The sequence below is a fragment of the Mastomys coucha genome, unplaced genomic scaffold (assembly GCF_008632895.1).
Source record: "Mastomys coucha isolate ucsf_1 unplaced genomic scaffold, UCSF_Mcou_1 pScaffold4, whole genome shotgun sequence".
In the NCBI taxonomy this organism is placed as follows: Eukaryota; Metazoa; Chordata; class Mammalia; order Rodentia; family Muridae; genus Mastomys; species Mastomys coucha.
In genome coordinates this window covers 17,590,894-17,613,925 of record NW_022196910.1, presented here as the reverse complement: position 1 = coordinate 17,613,925, position 23,032 = coordinate 17,590,894, and the positions used below count along the sequence as shown (strand labels likewise).

At 37.0% G+C, this 23,032-nt stretch overlaps 1 protein-coding gene across 7 annotated transcripts in view; it reads right to left on the bottom strand.

Annotated features, from left to right (window-relative positions):
• Anks1b (ankyrin repeat and sterile alpha motif domain containing 1B) overlaps positions 1–23,032 on the bottom strand; it is a 1,082,674-nt gene that overhangs the window by 887,305 nt on the left and 172,337 nt on the right. For all 7 annotated transcript variants that reach the window (XM_031349133.1, XM_031349134.1, XM_031349137.1 and 4 more), the window contains exons 2-3: positions 9,892–9,972; positions 476–632 (exon numbers count right to left, since the gene is read on the bottom strand). In XM_031349133.1, the coding sequence (XP_031204993.1) occupies positions 476–632; positions 9,892–9,972 (238 nt within the window). The remainder of the gene's footprint in view (positions 1–475; positions 633–9,891; positions 9,973–23,032) is intronic.

Genomic DNA, 23,032 nt, shown 5'->3' with positions numbered 1-23,032 from the left:
GTATTTTACATATTCCCCCCCAAAAGTGTGTTAACTATGAAAATGCTATGTAGATGGAAGCATTATGCAAATGATTGCTATAAATATTGCTTTAGCATTCATAATTTTATTAAGGAAAAATAATTCTCATACAAACATGGATATCGTTCTATCTTTAAATATTCGATAGACTTAAAGTGGGTGCTAATATATGGCAGGCAAAAATTTTACAATTATTTTCTGTATGTGGGATTTTTCTTTTTAACAGAATATCTTAATACCAAATGCTTAAGTGGCTGTGCATGATACCCAGGCCCACAGAGGCTGTGTGTCACATACAAATCCAAAGAACTGTGCAAATTTCTCCTTTAGGAAACTCAGCAGTAGAATGATTTGGGGCAGAGTAAAGATAAAAGTGATGAATTTTTCAATGTGGCTTTGCCTTTGCAAAACTTGAGAGCAAATTACGGCATGAGCAGCTATTTGTCGAGTGCACCTGTTCATTGACTCTGGAATGGGAAGGCCCATGATGGATGAGAATCTTCACAATCTCCACGTCTCCTTTCCAGGCAGCCAGGTGAATGGGGAAGTAACCCTTGTTGTCTGCTACGTTGGTGGATGCCTCGTACTGAAGCAGTTTGAGAACTATGTCCCTGAGGAAAAAGTAAACAAAAGGGAAGGAAACAACAGAAAAGAAAATATGCTGAACAACACAGATCTTATTAGACAACTATGATTGTTTACTAGAGACTAGCTGTCATTTAAAACAATCACTTGAGAATTAAAGCACTACAATTTAAGACTGGGATTAAGAGTTTGCATAGTTCACACACTATTTTACTTACTTAGGAATTACTCAAAGCCCTCCCAAGACACATGCAGGCATGCACACACGCACACACACACACACACACACACACACACACACACATACACATATGCACAAATGGGTGTGCATATACCCATATCATTAACTAACCAATAAAATTACTTAATAGAATGCATTTGGTATATATACAATTTTGTTAAATGAATAAGTCAATCAAAAGTTACATCATAGCCTCCTCGTATTTCATGAATGAACTGTGTTATCCAGATAACACGTGTCTGAGAGTTAGCCTGAAGTAAAAGCTGACGCTATAAGCCCTGTTTCCAGAAACTAAAGTTATCAAGTGCCAAGATAAATTTGGGGTTTTTCTATATCACCTCTAGAGAGAACTAGACTGAATGAATTAGGATGTATACAAAAGAGAAATTTATGTACATGGGTAAGAGAGCTAACAACCTAAGAATACTATTAGATGACTATTAAAAGCCAGAATTTGGTAGGTGTTCAGCCACAGCACATAACAAGATTGAATATATGATCTATGCTGTCTTCCTCTTTCTCCCCAGAGCCCAGGAAGTGATCCCAAGATTGAAATTCATCTAGGAGAGAATTTCCATCACTGGTATAACCCCCAGTACAGCTCACATGCTACCCACAGGCTTCTATATTTAAAACCCGCCAGACTTCCAGAGTGAAAACCTTCATTGAAATAACCTCAAGAAGGACTGGATAATAATTATTACTAAATATTATATTGAGCTTCATATAAAATAATACAAAAATGTGATTCTGAACAAAAGTTGCATTTTCATTTGGCTGTGTTGAGACACAGATTTTAATAATCCTAACATGAAACTCCAGACAGACACATGTGTAAAGGCAGGCAAAAAATACTTATGAATATACAATTATAATCTAAAGTCAATCCTTAGGGTCAAGAAAATTACCAATAGAAAGAATGAATATAACAGAAAGATCTAAATTTAAAGTTTTTCATGAAGTTAAACTAAGATTGCTAAAGAAGAAAAAAATAAGTGGCCATTTAAAAATAATGGGGTTAGAATCCTAAAACCTCAGAAGAAACAGATACAATGAAAAACAACAATAAATGGTTAAATCCACTGCCCCAAATGTAGCCTAACCACATGAAACATGTGTAGCAACATACATGAAATCCTGATTAAGAAAAAAGAGAAATAGAGGCTGTTGTAGATGTGCTTATGTGTTCTGAGGAATCTTCATCTTCTAATGATAAGATCTCTGAGAAACTAAGACATAAATTATATCTTTTTCAAGAGCTGGTTGTATTTTTGTCGGTATGTATTGTGTGTGTGTGTGTGCCCATGAACGTTTGTGTGTGCATGAGGACATGTGGAGTGACTGTGGAGGCCAGAATAAACCAGAGCCCAGGAGCTGGAGTTACAAGTAGTTATCAGCAGCTCTGTGTGGGTGCTGGGAACTGAACTCAAGTCCTCTGGAAGTGCTCTTAACTGCACCTGTGCTGAGCCATCTCCCCAGTCCTATAAATTATATCCTACCATGTCTTTTAAAAAGTTATTATTTAACAAGATCTGAATTTAGAAGGCTGGGGGTTGACTTAGCTATCTATGTCAACTAACTACCTAACTTTTCGTTTCAGCACCGTTTTCTTTTCCTTTCTGGAAAAGACAGTAGAAAAACAAAACAGCATCTACTGTTGACACATGGTAAGAATTCGAAATGGGAGTCACAAAAGTCACATGATAACTGGGACTCCACTATGTAAGCTCAGGAATTTGTATCAAATAAGAACAGAAACAGGCCAGGCAGTGGTGATGCATGCCTTTAATCCCAGCACTTGGGAGGCAGAGACAGGCGGATCTGTGAGTTCGCGGCCAGCCTGGTCTACAGAGTTTCAGGACAGCCAGGACTACACAGAGAAACCCTGTCTCAAAAAGCCAAAAATAAATAAATAAATAAATAAATAAATAAATAAAATAAAAAAATAAACAAAAAAAAACACAGGTGGAAGTGAAATTTGACATTTATCCAGGTCACATGATTTTCCTCATCTCTGCCACATAAGAGCTGTCCTAGAATCTTCAATTCTGAGATAAGTAAATACTCACACTGAGGTAAGAAGAATCCAATCAATAGTCACAAATCAGAAAAACCCAGGAAGAGCCAGAATTGGGCTTGATATTCCACATCTGTTAAATTATTGACAAGTGTAGAGAAACAAGCAGCCGAACAATCCCCTTATCTTTCTTTTCTTTCTAAAGTACCCCAGCCCTGTGTATGTCATCATAGTAATATAAGGCAGACTAAAATTCCTTTCAAGGGGAAGACTAAAAAAAAAGATAGATGGAGTGAAATCTTTTATTTCCTTTTACTCTCGCCAAAAATTAAGAATTTATTCTTTGACTTGAATTTTGTTATTTCCTAATAATATTGATGATAAGCATTCACGTTTACCCAGAAAATGTATGACACATTGAAAATGATTATTTTTAAACAGTGACTTAGTTTAAACATCTATATTGTATACATAATATTATAACCATTTAATAATAGAGTCAGAAAGGGATAGTCTATATAAGTTAGAAGAAGACCATCACTAAACACTATCTTTTTAAATGTATTACATTAGTTTATTTGATGGGGAGCACACATGTGTGGAGGTCAGCAGGCACCTTGTCAAAGTAGGTTTTCTCCTTCCACCATGTGGGTCCGGGAGCGTTGAACCCAGGTGGTCACATTTCACAAGCAAAGCCTTTACCAGCTGTGTCATCTAGCTGTCCCAACTATTCTATGTAGCACACTTTTAAAAGTGTTTACTAAATTTCTTTGTGTTTCTACTGTATTAAGCAATTAAATCCAGGGCCTTGGAAACATAAGCAAATGCTTTAGCTATTCTCCCTAAACATATTTACTTTTTTTCCTGAGGAAAGGTTCTGCCAAATTTAAGGATGGTCTTCAACTCTTGCCTCAGCCTCCCAAGTACCTGGGAATAATATATGCTCCATGGTAAATGTGTGTACCCTTACATTTAAATTTCCTTTTAAATTTTTTTCATGTTGAGTTTTAGAACCTTATTCGGATTTATTAACTAGTGAACCATCTGAGTTCAGATTCAGTTTGAAAACATACTTTTTAAATATAAAGTTTGACTTTTAATCAAGTAAGCACCTGGCACTGGTACTGAACTGTAAACACAATAAATACTATCATTAATAAACTGTCATTAGTCTTTCTTATGGTGCATCTAGATGCCTCATACCTAATGTTAATTAAATGGCCTTTTACATATAGGCTCATTAAGAGCAAATTAAATTTTAAGTGCTTTCTATATCTAAATTTGAAGAGTAACAGAATACTAACTCAGTACTATTGCTTTTTATTGTCATTTAGGTTGAATGGAATACCTTATTCAGAGAAAGCAAACGACTAAGTATGTTGGCTGTGTTTTATCCCTTGGATTACACCATTGATGTCTCTGAGACTAGGAAGCATTTTACAAAAAAAGTAACAATGGTTCTTATAGCGAGCATTTGATACTGTGATCCAAGGTCAATAGTGTGACTCAGCCACAGGGTATACATTTAGCAGGTACAAAACCTGAATTCAATGCTAGCAAGTCCTAACTTGATGTCAGACACTTGAGGACTGTGCATGGTGACATTGTAAGAAAAACAAAAACAAATGAGTGTACCTCAGAGTCAGATCGAAGACAGAAAATGTCAGGCCTCGTAGAGTTTACCTTTGTCAGAAATCAACACACACACAAACCAAAAAAGGTGATCTGAAATCTTAATATAAATATGATAGATGGGTGTGGTGGCTTGTATAGGTTTGGCCCTGCTTAGACTCATGTGTTTGAATGCTTGGCCCATAGGAAGTGCTACTATTAGGAGGTGTGGCCTTATTGGAGGAAGTGTGGTCTTATTAGAAGAGGTGTGGTATTATTGGAGGAGGTGTGGCCTTACTGGAGAAGGTGTGGTCTTACTGGAGAAGGTGTGGTCTTATTAAAGGAGGTGTGGCCTTGTTAGAGGAAGTGAGTCACTGAAGGCAGAGCTTTTGAGGTCTCAAACGCTCAAAATGCTTAAAAGCTTCACTTACTGTGAAACAAAATCCAGTCTCATTCTGGCAGCCTGAGAATCAAGATATAGAACTCTGGGCTCCTCCAGCACTACATCTGCCTGCACACTGCCATGCTTCCTGCCATAAAGATAATGGACTAAACCTCTGAAACTGTTAAGCCAGGCCCATTTAAATGTTTGCCTTTGTAAGTGTTGCCTTGGCCATGGTGTCTCTTTACAGCAATGGAAACCCTAACGAAGCCATGAGGTCACAGAAAAAATAATGTTATTGCTAGAGGCAAAACAAGGTATCAAATTAAATCAAAAGTATTCCAGTTTAAATAATTTAATTATTTTGCCTGTGATATATGTAAATTCAGGTAAAAAATACAAATTTTAAAGTATTGGTTTTTTTCCACTCTCATTTGCATTTATGTTCTGATAAATATGGAAACATTTCTGATTAATATTAAATACCTTTGAAGAAGTTCAGCGTAAACTTTAAGCAAAACCAAAGTACTTGGTTGTGCCAACTTTGCTTTTTTGCTTTTTTTCTCAAGAAGATTACATGTAACTTCATTACAACTGTGATTGTTTTATCCTGTTGCTTGTCAGTAGGTCTCAAAATAACAGCTTCATCTGGTTGCAGAACTAACTAACCAATGAAATTTTAAAACCTGCTAGACACCAGACTTTCCAGAGGCCACTTGCTTCTCTTTAAAGCAAATAAAGTCTCAGGTGTGCTGGGCATGCCCAGAAGGCTGGGGGACATGTGGCCCATGCTCACTGAAGCTTTTTTATAAAATAAATTCACACTTACAATTTCTAAGGTTGTGAAAAGAAGAACAATTAAATCAAAGGGGTTTCTAGCTATTCCAACAACTCTGAGTATCTGATTATAAAAAGTTTGAAGTCCTCCTACTTTCATTTAAGAAAAACCTAAGAAAAAGAAATCAAAATTACAAACAGCTTCCTCTCTGGATTCTAGCTCCAATTTAACATGTAATTTAGATTATAGATACTAGAGTCTATAAGATATTAAGTGCTAAAAGAGATAAAGTGGAAAGTCTCTTAACCCCACACATGCCATATTATACACCACCCATATCTCCAAGGAATAAAGATAACTTGATGCTCTCATTTTTTCAAGAGGATCCAAGGAGTATCACAACACATCCAATAGCGTTTAAGAAATAAGACTTAATGAGGAGCAATTTCCTAACTAGAGAAGGGGAGTAAAATGAAATATGAGTACTTAGGTTTAATAAAAATCTTATTGAGAATGTTAAAAAATATTTTTGAAAAAATATCCAGTCTTGTGATCCCAGCCCTTGTAAGATAGAGACAGGAGAGTAAGTCTCTCAAAATCAGCTTGTAAGAAACACTACTTCTGAAAGAGTGAAAGAGAGGGGAGGAGGAGAAAGGGAGGGAGAAAGAGGAAGAAGGAGGAGGAGGAAGAAAGGAGGGAAGTGAAGAGGGAGGGGCCTACAGGGGAGCTGTAGTGGGCAGTGTGCCTTGGGAACAGAGGGCTTCCCTAGCACAGACGAAGTCTTGATTTCCACTCCGGGCATTTATTAACTAATTACTTACAAAACAAAATAAGACAACAGAACACAGGAAGAAAGAAAAGTCAAATAGGAAAGAGGAATGGAAGAAGAAAAGAAAAACAGGTAGAGAAGTATGGGAGGGGGAAGGACAGGCATTGTTATTCAGAAGAGAATTAAGGGATTCATGTTAGAGTGTAAATTGTTGATAATCATCCCTAGTACACTCTGTCCTGCTGACCATGATTTTTCCCGTCATTTGAAGATAATAACTTTCTATTCTGTAATTGCAAATGACCCAGGAAAACACCAATGGAGTACAATTTCTGTTGTGTCCAGCCTGGCTGATTGGTGATGAATTGTTCTGTATGAAATGGTGCATCACAGGGATAAATGCGTTTGTGGATTAGCTAGCGCTGATAAACAAGAGCTCTGGAAAAACACACCAACACAGAGGAAATGGTCTCAGTCTCTAGGGTGAAGGCTTAAGGATGCTCACACAGTGGAGGTGGGAGAAGGTTACACGGAAAGCAAAAAACTGAAACACAGGACCCTGCAACATTCTTCCTAGCTCTGTGAGTCCACAAACTCTAGCCTAGAAATTGCGTTTATAGAAACAATCTAGGAACTACAACAACAACAAAAATGGAATATGCTTTTATATTACCTGCTAAGAAATACAACTTACTTTACTAGAGAAAAATACAACAAATTAATGACCTATGCTAAGTGACAATAGCAAACAAAAGAAATATCAGCCCGTTCAATCTTTAATGATATTTTTCTCTCCTTGAAATAACTTTTTTTTTAAACCTAAGACAGTATTGGTTAGAATTCCATGAGAAAATACTAATTGATGACATGGGGAGATATCTCAGAAATATGTAATTTACATATGAAATATGAAATTACATATTTCTGAGATATCTAGGAGGAGGTTAAATACAAGAGGAGGTGGTGTGGAAAACTGATGAAAGCATAGACCTGTGGGCTGGAGAGATGGCTCAGTGGTTAAGAGCACTGCCTACTCTTCCAAAGGTCCTGAGCTCAATTCCCAGCAACCACATGGTGGCTCACAACCATCCGTAATGAGATCACATGTCCTCTTCTGGTATGTCTGAGAGCAAAAAATATACTCACATAAAAATAAATAAATAAATAAATCTTAAAAAAAAAAGCATAGATAGACCTCTATGTAACAAGAACTCCGTGGGTCTCGGTACAACCCCACCTTATAATACAAGTGGCTAGTTCATCATTTATCCAAAATGGCCTGCTTGGTCCATCTATCCAATAAGTGAGCTTGAGAAGGATAAGTGGTGTCTAAGTGTAGAAGTCTGTAAGTGATTTAAACATATGAATTTACAATTCAAATGTCAGAATTATAGCATCACAATACAAAATGGAGAAATGAACAATACAAAACATATATATCAGAACGATAATTGAAAGACCAGTGAAGACTAGCTAGCCAGTGTATTTGATACACAATGAACTGAGGCCTAAAAGTATTACTAATAAAGCATATTAAAAGTAATTAGCAGGAAAGACATTTTTCCTACTTTTTTCCAAAGCATACCCATAGGATAATACTGAGAAAATTTTTTACTAGAAAGTAGTTGATAAATGAGCTCATCAGATAGGATGCTTAAAAATACCTAGCTGAACCCTATTTTCTTTATACTAATCTTAACAATTACTGTTCGGTTTCTTTAAATTATCTTCATTTTCAGTGTTGAAAATAGAAACAAACAGGCATGTTTTCCCAGGTCACTGTGTGTAAATCAATAATGTTCAGTAAATAAATTTTCTGAAAATTTAGAAAGGCTATAAGTCCTAACTTGCTTTCAGGCACTTGAGAAGTGACATTGTAATAAAACAAGGAGTGTAACTCAGAGTGGGCCCGGAGATGGTGAATGTCAAACCTCATAGAGTTTATCCTTGCCAGAAACCTGAGCTCTAAATGAAAAAAAAAGCATCATTATTGGTGGTCTGTACTGATTTAAATTTGCCTTGGAATCTGATCATCCTGATACAAGAAGAATAAATAATAAATCTCACTTTGAAGGAGACCTGTAAACTGAGCACAGTGATTTTAATCTGCAACCCCAGTTTGCCAGAAGCACAGGGAAGGAAGGGGTCATGAGATTTTGAGGCAAGGTAGGGATATACAGGCAAGAACCGGTCTTCAAAAAGAAAATAGTGACCGACAAACAGACATACAGACATATTTTTCCATTCTATAGAAAAGCAATTTAATAATAAAAAAAATCTTGTCAAACACTCTAAGCTAGATGGGATATGATAATACAATACAAAAAGAATGAATAAAAACAAATGTGATTTGGCAATCCAATACTAAAAATATAAACAATGGGAGATCAAATTTATAGCATTTTATATAATTCAGATGATTCTTTAAATGTACTGATAAGGTTAGATTTATATAAGTTTTGAAAGAAAAACTAAGGGTAATAAATAATACAAAAATTCTAAGTTTTTTTTGAAGCTAGGATTTTATGGCCACCAAAATAACGATCAAGTATAAATAAGGCCTGTGTGTTTGAAATTTAAATAAATATTGGGTGGGAATAAACAAATGTCTGTGTGTGTGTGTGTGTGTGTGTGTGTGTGTGTGTGTGTGTTTTCCCATGTAGCTCAGACTGCCCTTAAACTCACAAAGTAGCCAAGGATGAACTTGAACTCCTAATCAACCTGTGCTTCCCAAATGCTGGGATACAAGCATGATTTGAGAACCACATCCCACTCAAAACTCTAAAGTGAAATAAAAAGAGGTAAACATGGGAACCAACTTACATCATTCCTGCAAAGGAAAAACAGAAAGGGAAAGGGGGAGACAGAAATGGGTGCATCTCCCTTATGGTAGCAAAAGAAAGAACATTTGTGTCACCAAGAAAATGCATCACATCTTGGCACTGAACCCTTAGCTTACCTAGTCAAAATACAGATATGAAGTGCAGTTGTAGTTATATGTTCTCTCATGCCCCGTAGCATAAACTAGCGTATTAATTAAAACATTAATCCTAGAAGGACAAACAGGTTAGAGCTGAGAAAGGTGATCATATACGACAAAAAACATCGCATAAGTACCCATGGCCCCTAGTGGCAGGGCCGTGGCAAGGGTCCACTTCTGTGTTGACTTAGAGTAGGCAAAGGTCACGAGAAGGTAAGCAGTGATATTTTATCCTGTTCTTTCCCTAAAACTACATAGGATTAGCATGGTCCCTGCGTCCATCATTCCTGTGTGATACTGTTTACTCCTCCTTTGAACTGATACTCTGAACACACTCAAGCTCAATGATATTCTTACCAAGCTTAATTCATCAGTATTATCATCCGGTGCCTCCTTGCTAAATTGCCTACAACCAGAAGACTTGCAAAATGAGAAAGGCATCAACCGTTAATGTCATCACATGTAACCAAATCCATAAAACGTCCAGTCCAGATAAATGGCACTTACTTATGTCCATTTAAGGATGCGTGGTGTAAAGCGGTGTAACCCGAACTGTCTGTGCAGTTCACATTGGGACCTCGCCAGATGCTGCGAACAAAACACAAGCGCAGAGTTAACGGTTACAGAGTCACGCTTTCAAGAGCAAGAACCACATAGTCGCTCAGCAGGTGGCGTGTAGCATATGAAAACTGCAGTTCTGTATGAAATGAATGGCATCTTTTATCTGTACCCCAAAGAATAACTTCATTTATTTGATGTAGAGGAATTAAACAGCAAGTGTCAGCATCTTCAAAAAATATGTTCACTGCCATGCATTAAGTTTGGGTCCAAAATTTCCCCCTTACTCTCTATTATTGCTTAAGTATTAATACTCAAGTGCTATGTACTAAAAAATAATGACCTGTGACATTTGCCCCCACTCTATTAATGCACTAGCCCTGCATAGAAGAGATTTTATGTGCACTGCAACACACATTCACATTATGGAAAGACTTAAACTCTTCTTGTTCTCTCGCTGCCAAGAAGTGTATATACAACCACAAGTAGATCCTAACAATTGTGCTCTTACCATCGACTTTACTATACAATATATTCTGGAGCTAGCATGGAACTATATAAAAGACTCATTTTATACTTGTTCACTGCAATTAGAGAAATTACTTTTAGCCTTTGGAGACAATAAAGCACTGAAAGACACTTGCCTAAAATCAAGACAGAGTGGCTTTATCTAACACTCATGCTGATACTGAAATTAGAAAAGATACTAGCTAATGACAAATTCATAGTCATGAAATATTTATAATGTATTAGCTCTCAGTCACACATTAAGATAAGTGATAAAAACACAAAATCATAATCAATAATCTTTCTTTATAAAGCATAGTCTGACGGGATATGTTCATGCCTTTGATCCTAGCACTTGAGAGGTAGAGGCAGGCAGATCGCTGAGATTTGTAGACCAGCATGATCTATACATGCATGATCTATATCATGTTCTAGGACAGCCAGGGCTACATCCAAGGAGACAAAAAAGTCTAATGTAGATAATAGATATGGTACACATTCATACACACAGGAAAATACTCAAACACATGAATAGATATGCATAAGTGAATACACATACATACATACATACATACATACATATATACATATATACATAGAGAGAGAGATAGATGAAAAGTAAGATTTAATAAAATAAAATAAGATTTAATTAAATTTAATTAGTTTATATAACACAAGTTATTAATTCTATTAATTTAGTTAATAAATTTACTTTAATTAAAAAAGCCCCTAAATTACTAAACTGCTTGTACAGCTAAGTATAGAGTTACCTAGTATATGCAAGGTCCTAGGTTTTGATCGTCTTTAACACATACCCAAAAACGATAGAGAGCTAAGAAACCTCAATGATCTTCATAATAGAGAAAGAAGACCTGATCCAAATGAGGGTGCAGCACACATAGACAAAAGACAGAGTGGTCATTTCATAATCATTAGCGAACAACTTGACAAGACTACAGAATTACCTTGAGTAGGTTTTTAAGGCATATAACAATAGATCTTCAAAATACATTAAATAAAACAGCTCAACTGCAAAGAAAATATATATACCTATGTCTGAAAAAAAATTAAACCATCTCTCAGTTGATGAAATAAAAAGAAAATCAGTATGAAACTAAATAATATTATCAACTAACTTGACCTAACTGGAATTTATGTAACATTTTATGCCATAATAACAGAATAATAAAAGTTTTTGCAAGTAAACTCAGAATATTATCAAAACACAGCAAATCATGGAACATAAAACAGTCCCAATATATATGAAAGTATACAAATCAAGAAAGATATATTCTCTGACAGCAGTGAAATTAAATTAGAAATCACTCATGCAAAAGTATCTGAAAACCCCTAGTGTTCGCAATGAAGTAACATCAAAGTCAAAGAAGATAATAAAAAGGAAATTGCAAAGTATTTTAAGCTTAAAACACATCACACTAAACTTTACTTACTAAACTGACAAACTTTACATACTAAAGCTATCCATACACAATTAAAGTGTACCTAAAGAACTCGTGTCACTAAAACACTGATTTAGAAGAGAGGAAATGCTCGAACTGATAATCTCAGCTTCTATTTTAAGAAACAGAAAAATAGAACTAGAGTTTGGCCATTAAAGGCTCACACTCAATGCTTAAAAGGCCACGCATGAGTTTCATTCCCAGCACCATGTTACCTAAGTCTGGCTCCACAGCTGCCCTGTTCTGCCCTCTAATAGTATCTGCATCACACATGGCACATGAACACACACATACACACACATATGCATGCACACATACATGCACATATACATCAGTAAAAGAAATTATAAATCATATAACACATTAGCAAACAAACTCAAATAATCCACATAAAATAAACATAAATCTTGAGTACACATTCTCCAAAGGGAATATAAAGTAGATAGCGGGTATATGAAAAAGCATACAATTTCATTAATCATCAGATTTCATCAGTAATCAATTTCACTAATCAAAAACAGTATAAAATATTAATTTAAGCGTTAGGATGGTTATTCTCATTCTTTTCATAGCTGTTCCTAAAAAAAATAAAGTGTAAGGGTAGGGAATAGAAAGTGTCTATATACTCTAGCTAGAATGTAAAACCATACAGTCACCATGAAAACACTGTGGAAGTTTTAAAATAAATTAAAAATAGAACTTCATATGACCCAGAAATCATACTTCTGAACACATATCAAAATATTAACATCATGGCAATAAAGATAACACTCCTGTGTGCACTGACAACATCCACCAATAGCTGAGATACTCAACCTCAATGCCTGTCACCCAACAGATGACCAAACCAAGTGTGGCATACACATATAATTAATGTAAAACAAAGAAAGACCTTGACACTTGCTAATTCATTAACTATGGATTAACCGGAGTATGGAACATTCCATCGCTACTACAGTAAATAACTATTATCTATTTGTGTACACCCTGAAAGTTAACAAAGCTATACTAAGTGAAAAAAAGTGAACTACAAAATATTGTATTTGACTCAGAATTCCAAATGTTTTTTATGCAATAACTCTTTCACACTCTTATTATTCCCATTGAGCAGATGAGAGATATTAGCATTAATTTAGAAAAATATATTTAATGTCTTCTCAGCCTTTTGGTTAAGATTGTATGCAGAAAAACATGTACACAAAGATACATTTAATTCCTTTTTTTAGTAATTTATTTATTTATTCACCTCATATCCTGATCACAGCCCCCCTCCTTCCCCCTCACAATCCCATCCTCATAAGTCCCTCCCCTCACTAACTCCTCTCCTTCTTCTCAGAGAATGGAAAGCCCAGCTTGGGTACTACCCCACCCTGGGACATCCAGCTGCAGCAGGACTAAGTGCATTCTCTCCCACTGAAGCCCAACCAGGCCAGTTAGAGGAAGGGGATCCAATGGCAGGAAACAGTCAGAAACAGTTTGAATCCTTTAAAATATCATGTATTGAGGGGGAAAGGGTGAAGAGAAAGGATAGATTCACTAGCTCCTTTTCTATTACTGTGATCAATTATCTAGCATGAAGACCTAACATGTTTTATATTGGGAGACAATTCGGGTACAGCCCATCATGGTGAAGAAGGCATGGCAGCAGGTGTAGCCTGGAGCTGGGGCACAGGAACTTGCTCACATCTCAACAGATTAGAAGACGAAAGAGGAAATGTCAGTGTCTGGTTGTTTTCTATCTTCAGCCAGGTCAGGACTCTGACATGTGGGCTCTGCTCCCACATCAAGGTGAGTCCTCCTCCCTCAGCCAATTCTCTCTGAAAATACACTCAGACACATCATAGGTTTGTCTGTGAGATGATTCTAAATCTGCTCAGGTTGGCAATAAAGAATAACCATCATGGTAAGTTTGCTTCAGATTATGAGGAGACTTGTAACATTCCAAGAAACTTGGAATTAATTCTGCAGTCAGCTCGACACTTCTGGCATAGCAAGGGGAGCATTTCAAGGTGACAGCTTCTCTGACAGGTTTCAGAAAGTGACCAGAAAGGAAACTGGGTTGACAGTTAATTTTAAAGATTTATTTATTCATGTATTTTTTATGTATATGGATGCTCTGTCTGCATGCACTCACTCCTGTACACCAGAAGAGGGAATCAAATCCCATTATAGATGGTTGTGAGCCACCATGTGGTTGTTGGGACAGGGAGTGATCTTAACTGCTGATCCATCTCTCTAGTCCTCCTTTATAAAAGATTTATGAGAACAGTTGATTTTAATAGAAAAGATAAAAAAATATCCTGAACTACTGGGTACATAATGGCAAATTGAGAAAGCTGAGGGAGGAAATTCAAATTCTTACAGCTAAAAGAAAATCTCTGAAAGATGATAACCATGAGGAAAAGAGTTAGCTTGGCACATGGCTGAGGTTCCTACCATGAATGACGTGCAGGTGGTCAGATGCCTCTATTTGTAGGAACTTCAAGGGCTGTGGTGTCTTTGGGGAATGCCTGATTTCAGACAAGCTACCTAAGAACCCTGAGTTGTTCAGAACACTCTCACAACAGAGGGAAAACAAATGAAAGATGCTATAAATAAACCAATATGTTTTTAATTTCCTGCATGTTATTAAAATCTTATAAGTATTTAGTGGGAAAAGGCATTGATATTTACTGCTAACATGAGGCGGAGGTTCTATGTATTCCATTTACCTCTTGCATCTCACTTCCATATTATCAACAAAAAAATTATTTGTAATAGAAACCTGGAATTTTTCTAATGAATGTCTCTTTTTCTAAGGAGAATGGATATAGGCACATATTTTTACAAACAAGGAGATTCAGAATAGAAATTTAGCATATGTGCCAGGAAGCTAAATTCAGCTGCACCTATTGACAGAGCCTGTAGGCACGCATCCACATATCCTCAGAACATCTCTACACATTTGAATGCTATAAATAATCCAGGCCCAAAACCTCAAACTAAAAACTTAAAAAGGAAACCTTGATTTTTGGAAAGCTCATGTCTTGAGTCAATACCCCATTCATTCCAACTTTTTAAAAATATATCCCTCCTTTACTCAATCATAATAAGTACCTTTAGCAGATGTATGGAAAAGGTTTGAGAATCTTATTACATATGTGGCTTTTTTTTTAAACCCAGATTCTTTATCTTATTCCAATAGCACTTCTAAATATTTTAAAATCTCCCTGTCAGAATTCTTTACCCAGAATTCAATGCTTTCCTATAATGAGATCAAAACTTCCCAAAAGACTCCATTCCCTTGGTTATAGTCCATGTAATAATGTAACCAGGTTCCCATGAAATGGGCTTTCTACTGAACTTTCAGATGGCCAGAACATGCATGAAACCATTTTATTTCTTTGGTTTTTACATATCAAAAAGCATAATCCTTCAATGTAATCCTTAGTTTCTTGGGCCAATATATGCATGTATAGCCAATGAAATGTAAGAAATAGCTACCCCCACAAATTGATTGTTGCCATTGTCTTCACAGATCTGTGGAAAAAAATCCATTCTTAACAACATAAGAGTGTGTCAACTTTTTCTGGAGCTTTTCTGGAGCTGGGGAAATAGGTCGCCAGTAGAGAGAGCCCTTATAAACTCTCTGACTAGCCATATTTCAAGTGATCGATAGCCTAATGTGGACAGAGACTTTCATAGTATATAATGCAGGGCAGTTCGATATTATTATTGGGGTCAGAGGGAAAGAAAAATCAAAGGTTACATTGATGTGATTTGTTTCCAACATCCACTAGGAGACACACCATAGCCTTCTGTGACAGCATTTCCAGACTGGATTAACCTAAGGGAATAAGAGCCACCCTCAAAGTGGGCAACCCAGAAGTAGAAATTCCAAGGGAAAGGAGCGTTGCGCACACTTCTTCACTTCCTGAGCGGGTGTCTCTAACACTACTGCTGCTGATACATCCTCCACTGTCATCAGATTCCAGCTTCTCTGGCTTGCTCATGTGGACTCGATACCAGCAACTCTCTAGTGAACTTCCAGACTTTCAGGACTAGCTTGGGACTACTGAACCATTCATTTTCTTGGACTGAAAGCATCAGATTGTCTGCTCCCCCAGCCTACAGAAAGCCACCGTTGAACACCCCAGCCCTTACAGGATAAGATCATCTAATAAATTCCTCTTTATAGTACATATTATACAGATAGATTTGATATTTACATACATTTTATAGCTCTATTCCTCTATTATTATTTTTTTCTCTTCTTCTCATTTGTTTTTGTTTTTGTTGATCAGGTCTCACTATGTAGCTCTATCTATACTAGAACACACTATGTGGGCCAGGCCAGCCTCAAACTCATATAGATTCCCCTGCCTCTGCCTCCCAAGTACTTGGATTAAAGGCATGTGCCACTATGACCCATATAGCACAGCTTCTTAAACGATAGGGCATAATCTCAAATGGGAGCACACAACTGAAAAAAGGGAGATGGGAGGAAATGTGATAGTAAAAGGTTTCTGAATATACAGCAACCAAACATTAATTCAAAAACAATACACAATGAATCGCAGCTGTTTCTGGAAGCACTGTCCCATGATGCATTTCAAGACATTACTTGGTTCTGAACAAACAGCATGTACACTTTTACATACACTCTCATGCCACACATGACAACACACGCTCTCATGAAACACATGACAACACACACTCTCACACAATACATGACAATGCATGCTCTCACGCCACATATGACAGCAAGTGCTGTCTGAAATACTTTGGTTTAGACTCATAGTATGAGATGCGGTATTTTAATTGAGCATACGAAGTTTTCTGCTATTATAGACACAGGATGGTTTAATTACAGAAAACAAAAACTTATGCATTTCCCTACATTTATTTCTCAGCACAGAAGCATCAAATTAGTAAATACCTGAACTATATTGTGTTGAAATGTTTGGTTTTTGGAATTTAAGTAGCTGGGTAATTTCATTTTAAAAATTCATGAATTCATTTTAACTTGGAATTAGCAGAGAATTTCCAAATATTTCTGAAATGGCCCTAAATGTATTTTGATTCTGCACTATGCATTTCTGTAAAGTGGCAATAACACACTGATGATTATAAAATCAAAATATCAATCAACTCCAAAAACCACTGAAGAGGTTCATATTGTACAGCACCAGATATTGAGCCTAGTTTTAATCTTTCACATAAAATAAAACCACATCCTTCCCATTACTATGAAATTTGCTTTTGGTCTTGATAAATAATAAAATTATATATATATATTATATATACATACATATATGTGAATAATTATATCCAGATAAATTTTGTTATGATTTGGTATCAGTAAGTGTATAATTTGTATAACTATTTTATATACTTTGGGTCACATAAGTATTCTTAAGCATAAAGAAGAAGCCAACAGAAGAGACTCAAGAAGCTCTGCTGGACAGAATCAGACTGATATAGTGAACATAAAAATGCTTACCAAAAGTAACTTAAAATATTGGGGTTTTTTTTTACAAACTAAAATATCTATTAGACTGACTCCCAATTTATTAAGGTATTTTTATATCTTTGTTTTTGAGAAGATATAACAACTGCTCTAGCATACAGTCATATTTTAGACAGTAAACACAATTACACCAAAAGCTAAGACTTCAGGGAGTATAACGGGCAAAATTATATTAACAAACATTTTAAATGAATAATATGTACATTGAGTTTTCCATTGTAGTCATATAGCAAAGTACATAATAGGTTGGCTGTGAGCAGAAACGGCTCAAGTAATAGTCACATCATTCAGGTGTGTTCTTCAATGTATATAATAAAGTTCCACAGAAAACAATTCAGAATGTGAACATTCGTAGCCATTCAGAGCATTAAGCATAGTCCCGATGAAAATGAGACTAGACATGCTAACCTGCTTTCTACTTTGTTACTGGTGGTAAAAACATAAAACAATGCTCCCAGCCCAAACCTCTCTTTCTAAAGTTGACAGGATGCTAGAAAGCAAACCAACAGACAAGGGGGATAACTTGCCGTGATCACACACCATGGACTCAATGGCAATTGCTCCTTCTACCCTTGTGTTGGCTTCTTGATAGAAAGTCAGGGGTACTGTCAAATGCACAATAATGATGTTTCACAAATCCACATTCTAATCCTCAGAGTCCATGAAAATGACATGTCACACAGCGAAGAAGAATCAAGGCCGATGCCAGAATTAAACTGCTGATCATCTGACTTTGACCGGGATTATCAGAGGCATCCAATGCAATCAGAGATGTCCTTAAATAGAGAGGGTGACAGGAGATGTAGAGCCATAAAGACTACAGCAAAAGAGACCTCACTGGTCCCCAAGCTGTTAAAATAAAAGACAGAGCACCCAGGAATGTGATTGGCCACTAAACTAGCAGTTCTCAAACCATGGGTCACCACCACCACATAGGGGTCATATATCACATGTCCTGCATATCAGATATCTACATGATGAGTCATTACTAGGGAAATTACAGTTATGCAGTAGCAATGAAATACTTTGATAGTTGGGTAGGTCACCACAACATGAAGGAAGTGTACCAAAGTGTTACAGCATTAGGAAGATTGAGAACCACTGCTCTAGAATTTGGAAAGAACAAAAAAAGATATTTCCCCAGAGCCCCTCAAAGACAATGCAACCATTCTGACTCCTTGGTTTCAGCCCATTGAGATCTCCTAGCCTCGCAGCAAGATACACGATAGACTCGCGAAGGTTTAAACCACTACATTTGTGATAATTTACTACTTCAGCAACAGGAAACTAATAGAGGTATTATAATAACAACCCTACAACACCTCAGATATGTCTAAATGTTTGGGAAACTGAGGCATCAAGAGGAAAGGAACCTGAATGACACATGGATTGGGGGGTACATGCATGCTATGAAACATGTGAAGTGCTTATACAGGCATCAGTTTTTAACTTCTATAATGTAGGAGAAACAGCATAAATGTAATGCCGGGCACCCACAGCCGCAAAGGCATCTTCTACAGCAGGACCTGATTGAAGACTGCCTGAGAAACCAAGGATTGCTGACACAGATGAATGCCAGCCAATTGGGAACTGCTGTTTAGAAGAAGTGTTTTCTTAGGACCAATGGGACACCGGTCGGGGTATTAAAGGAGCTTGCAGCAGCACTCACATGAACTTGCTGCACCATTTCTCACCTGATTCCATGCCACCTCACCCCCAACCCCCAAGGGCAGGTAGGGTTGGGCAGTGAGTACTTCAGGGCACAGTCACACTATAATTCTGAGGTTTTTTTTTTAAATATTTATTTATTTATTTATTTATTTATTTATTTATTTATTAAATGTAAGTACACTGTAGCTGTCTTCAGCCAGACCAGAAGAAGATGTCAGATGGTTGTGAGCCACCATGTGGTTGCTGGGATTTGAACTCAGGACCTTCAGAAGAGCAGTTGGTGCTCTATAACCGCTGAGCCATCTCTCCAGCCCCTAATTCTGAGTTTTTTAATGAGCTCTTTTCCAGGATGGCACATGTAGTTAGCACTGATGGCCAGATTCAGGATCAGGCTGTCTTCCAAGAGACCACTCCAGGCTCACTGTCTTAAAGGACCTTTTCGTTATTATGAAATAATTGAGATTTTCTATGCTTTGGGGCCAATGGTATTTCTTCTGTGAGTGCCTCATTTTTCCATTGTGTTTTCCAATATTTCATTACTCTTAAGGACTTGAAGGAGCTATTTTATTTTTTCACAAAATGAATAGTTATTGGCTGTTTCTTTGTTCTAACTATTTCTGTCAGCTCAGCTGAGTTCACCCTGTCACTTGCCTTACCATCGATATTTACTGAATCAAATCTACATTGTTTCTCACCTTGACACCACAACAAAGAAAAGCAGAATGCACTATATACTTAGTGCTAGTGCAAATTGTAATCCAAAATATGTTCTTTCAAAAATATTAACTCAGGGGCTGGAGAGATGGCTTAGCAGTTAAGAGCACTGGCTGTTCTTCCAGAGGTCCTGAGTTCAATTCCCTGCAACCACCTGGTGGCACACAACCATCTGTAATGGGATCTGATGCCCTCTTCTGGTGCGTCTGAAGACGGTGTACTCATATACTTAAAATAAATAAATAATTCTTTAAAAATCAAAAAAAAAAAAAAACTCATAAACTCTTCATAGGAAAGCTACAAATGTATACTATAATTATTCCACTTTATGGATTACATAAACAAGGTCCAGAAACATGAAACAACATGGTCTGGGTTGCATTGCCCCATATTAAGTGAAGCAATAACAACAGTCAAACTTCAAAGCAACAACAGTGCTCTTTCATTGCCTAATGCCTTATGACACTGGTTCGCAGCCTTCCTAATGCTGCAACATGTTAACACAGTTCCTCATGTTGTGGTGACCCCTAACCATAAAATTATTTCATTGTTACTTCATAACTATAATTTTGCTATTGTTATGAATTGTTCTGTAAACACCTGATGTGCAGGCTATCCTTTATGTGACCATAGTGAAATTTTGGGTTTCTTTGAAAAACACGGGCATATTATGGAAATCAGTTTTAATCTGAGGTGTGGGATATGGGGCTGCTTCAGACTGTCCACAGCAGCTGACTATGGTTTCCCTCATGCTCTAGCAGGGCCGTGATTTGCCAGCTGCAGATAGTTTGTGTGACATTTGGAATTCTGGGGACTTTCCAGAGTCCTGAAAGGTGGGGTGGTTGTTGTTGTGATTGGTGGGTTATTGTTTATTGGTTGGTTGCTATTGATCTGTTCGTTAAGCAGTCATGTGCATAGAAGAAACATCAAGAAGAAATTAGATATTCTGATGGTGAAGAATAAGCTTAACCCAAGGAACTTGATGCCTGTAATCAGCAGGAAGTTGTCTAACAATAATGTAGTCTCCCTTTTTCTCTTTCCTATGTAGAGTTGGGGGCTTAAGGGGGTAGAAGAAGAGGGGTGGAGAAGGGTGGAAGAATAAAGAACCCATAAAGCAGCCAAAGTCTGGCTACATGTGATCTCTGTGAAAGGGTCTTGACCCCCAAGGGAGTATCAACTCACAGGTTGAGGGACACTGCTATACTGGGTGCATCCATTGGCTAGATGACTGACTGGCTAGCTGGTTTATTCCTTCTTCTTATGGTATTGGGAATCCAAGGTCTTAAGGATGCTAAGCAAGTGCTCTACCACTGAGTCATATTCTCAACATTGCCTGGTCATTTAAATTCCAAAGAAGTGACATTTGGTTGATTGTAGAACCTTGCTCCATTACTCAGACTGCCCTTATCGTCCCAAGGCATGCACCACCACCAGGTGCCCAATAAGTTTAGTTGTTTATTGCTATTATAGACAACAACTTCTTTTTCATATCCCTTAATTACTGCAGCTGATTAAATTTTTTTAATTAATTCATTCAAAAACCCATTATTGAACACCTACTATGCACAGCCACTGTTCACACTGTCCCTGTCGCGGATGGTGCAGCAGTCAGATTAGGAGGAAGAGACACCAAAGGCAAAATTGCCTGCCCTGTGGTCCTTAAATGTCAAGACCAATATATGAATATATAGATATATCAGAGACGAGTCATAGCAAATAAGAGCCCAATACCGCAACAACAAAAGAGCAAAAGAAATAAAGTACTCTTTTATGTACGATAGTCACACAACTTTAAGAGGCCATTTCACACAGAAAAGGGGGCTTTGACATGTTCCAGAATAGAAAGAGGCCAGTGTGCTGGAGCAGCAAGGCCAAGTGGGAAAGAAGTTCAGAATCTCAAGGCCAGACCACACAGGGCCTTGTGGCCATTGTGGCTTTGACCTTTACTGGAACAGAAAGCCACTTAAGGCTGGTGGGTAAAGAAATAATTTGGTAACATTTAAAAATATCAGACTGGGGATGCAGCTCAGTAGTAAAATGTTTGCCTACTCTTCACACTGTCCTGGATTCTATCCTCAGGGCTGTGAATATAGATATATAAAGAAGGTCACTTGCCTACTCTTTAAGAGTCTGGGGGCTGAGCAGTTAAAACATGTGGCTTAAGTATGAGGAACTAGAGTTTAGATACCCAGAACTCAAGTAGATATAGGATGGACTTGGCAGCATATCTGTAATAGCATCATCCTTGGAAAGCAGAGAGGGGGGCCTCCCTAGTACAAGCCAAGGCATAGGAGTGAGTTTGAGTTTGACTAAGAGACCCTGCCTCAAGGAATAAGGTGTGAGAGTGATACAGGATGATTCTTGACGTGAGTCTTGGGCTCCATCCCACACCCTATATATGTGAGCACACACATGTGAAATATGCATATGTATATTTGCATAAGTACACACAAGGTGAAAAGATAGAGAAGAAAGATAATGAGGAAGCAAGAATATCAGCAAGGAGAGTATAGTCAATTATGAAAGATTCTGAGAACTCAGAAGTGTGTCAGTGGGAAAAGGCTTGCATTATGAATCTAGACACACTACGATGTAGAAGGCTTGCATCCTTACTCCACTTATACCACAGAGTAAAGGGAACAAGCCAGATTGCTACCCTCTACAGCCAGAAAGCCAAGGGCCAATCTGAGTTTGACCCAGAAGAGTTTCTCTTGGGTTTTCTGGCTATAACAACTACCCGTCCTTCTTTGTAATACTCATTCCATTGTTTTTTCATATTTAATTGCACTGGCTTGAATATCTAAAATAACAAAGGGATGATTTTGTCCTGTTAATAAATTGAACGGTACTCCTGGTAGGGTTTCACCATTAGTTGCAACACTTACTGCTGGATGTTCATCAACAGCTCTTTTTTTTTTTAACTTTCATTGCATTATGATGAGAAAAGTTACATGATTTCAAATTATCTGAATTTGTTAACATTTAAAAACATATTTTAAGTAAATAGAATTAAGTCACATTATTGTTTCCCTTTTGTACCCCAACTCCTCCCAGAGACCCCTCTTCAATACCTACAATATCTTTTTTGTCACATTCCTTAATATTTATAAAATATTGTAACAATAAAAATGAGTATTATAAAAGTCTTTGATATAAAACAGCAATTTAACAGTGTTATGTAGATGCTTGTCTACAGCAATACTGAAAATACATATGTTTTTCTCAATAT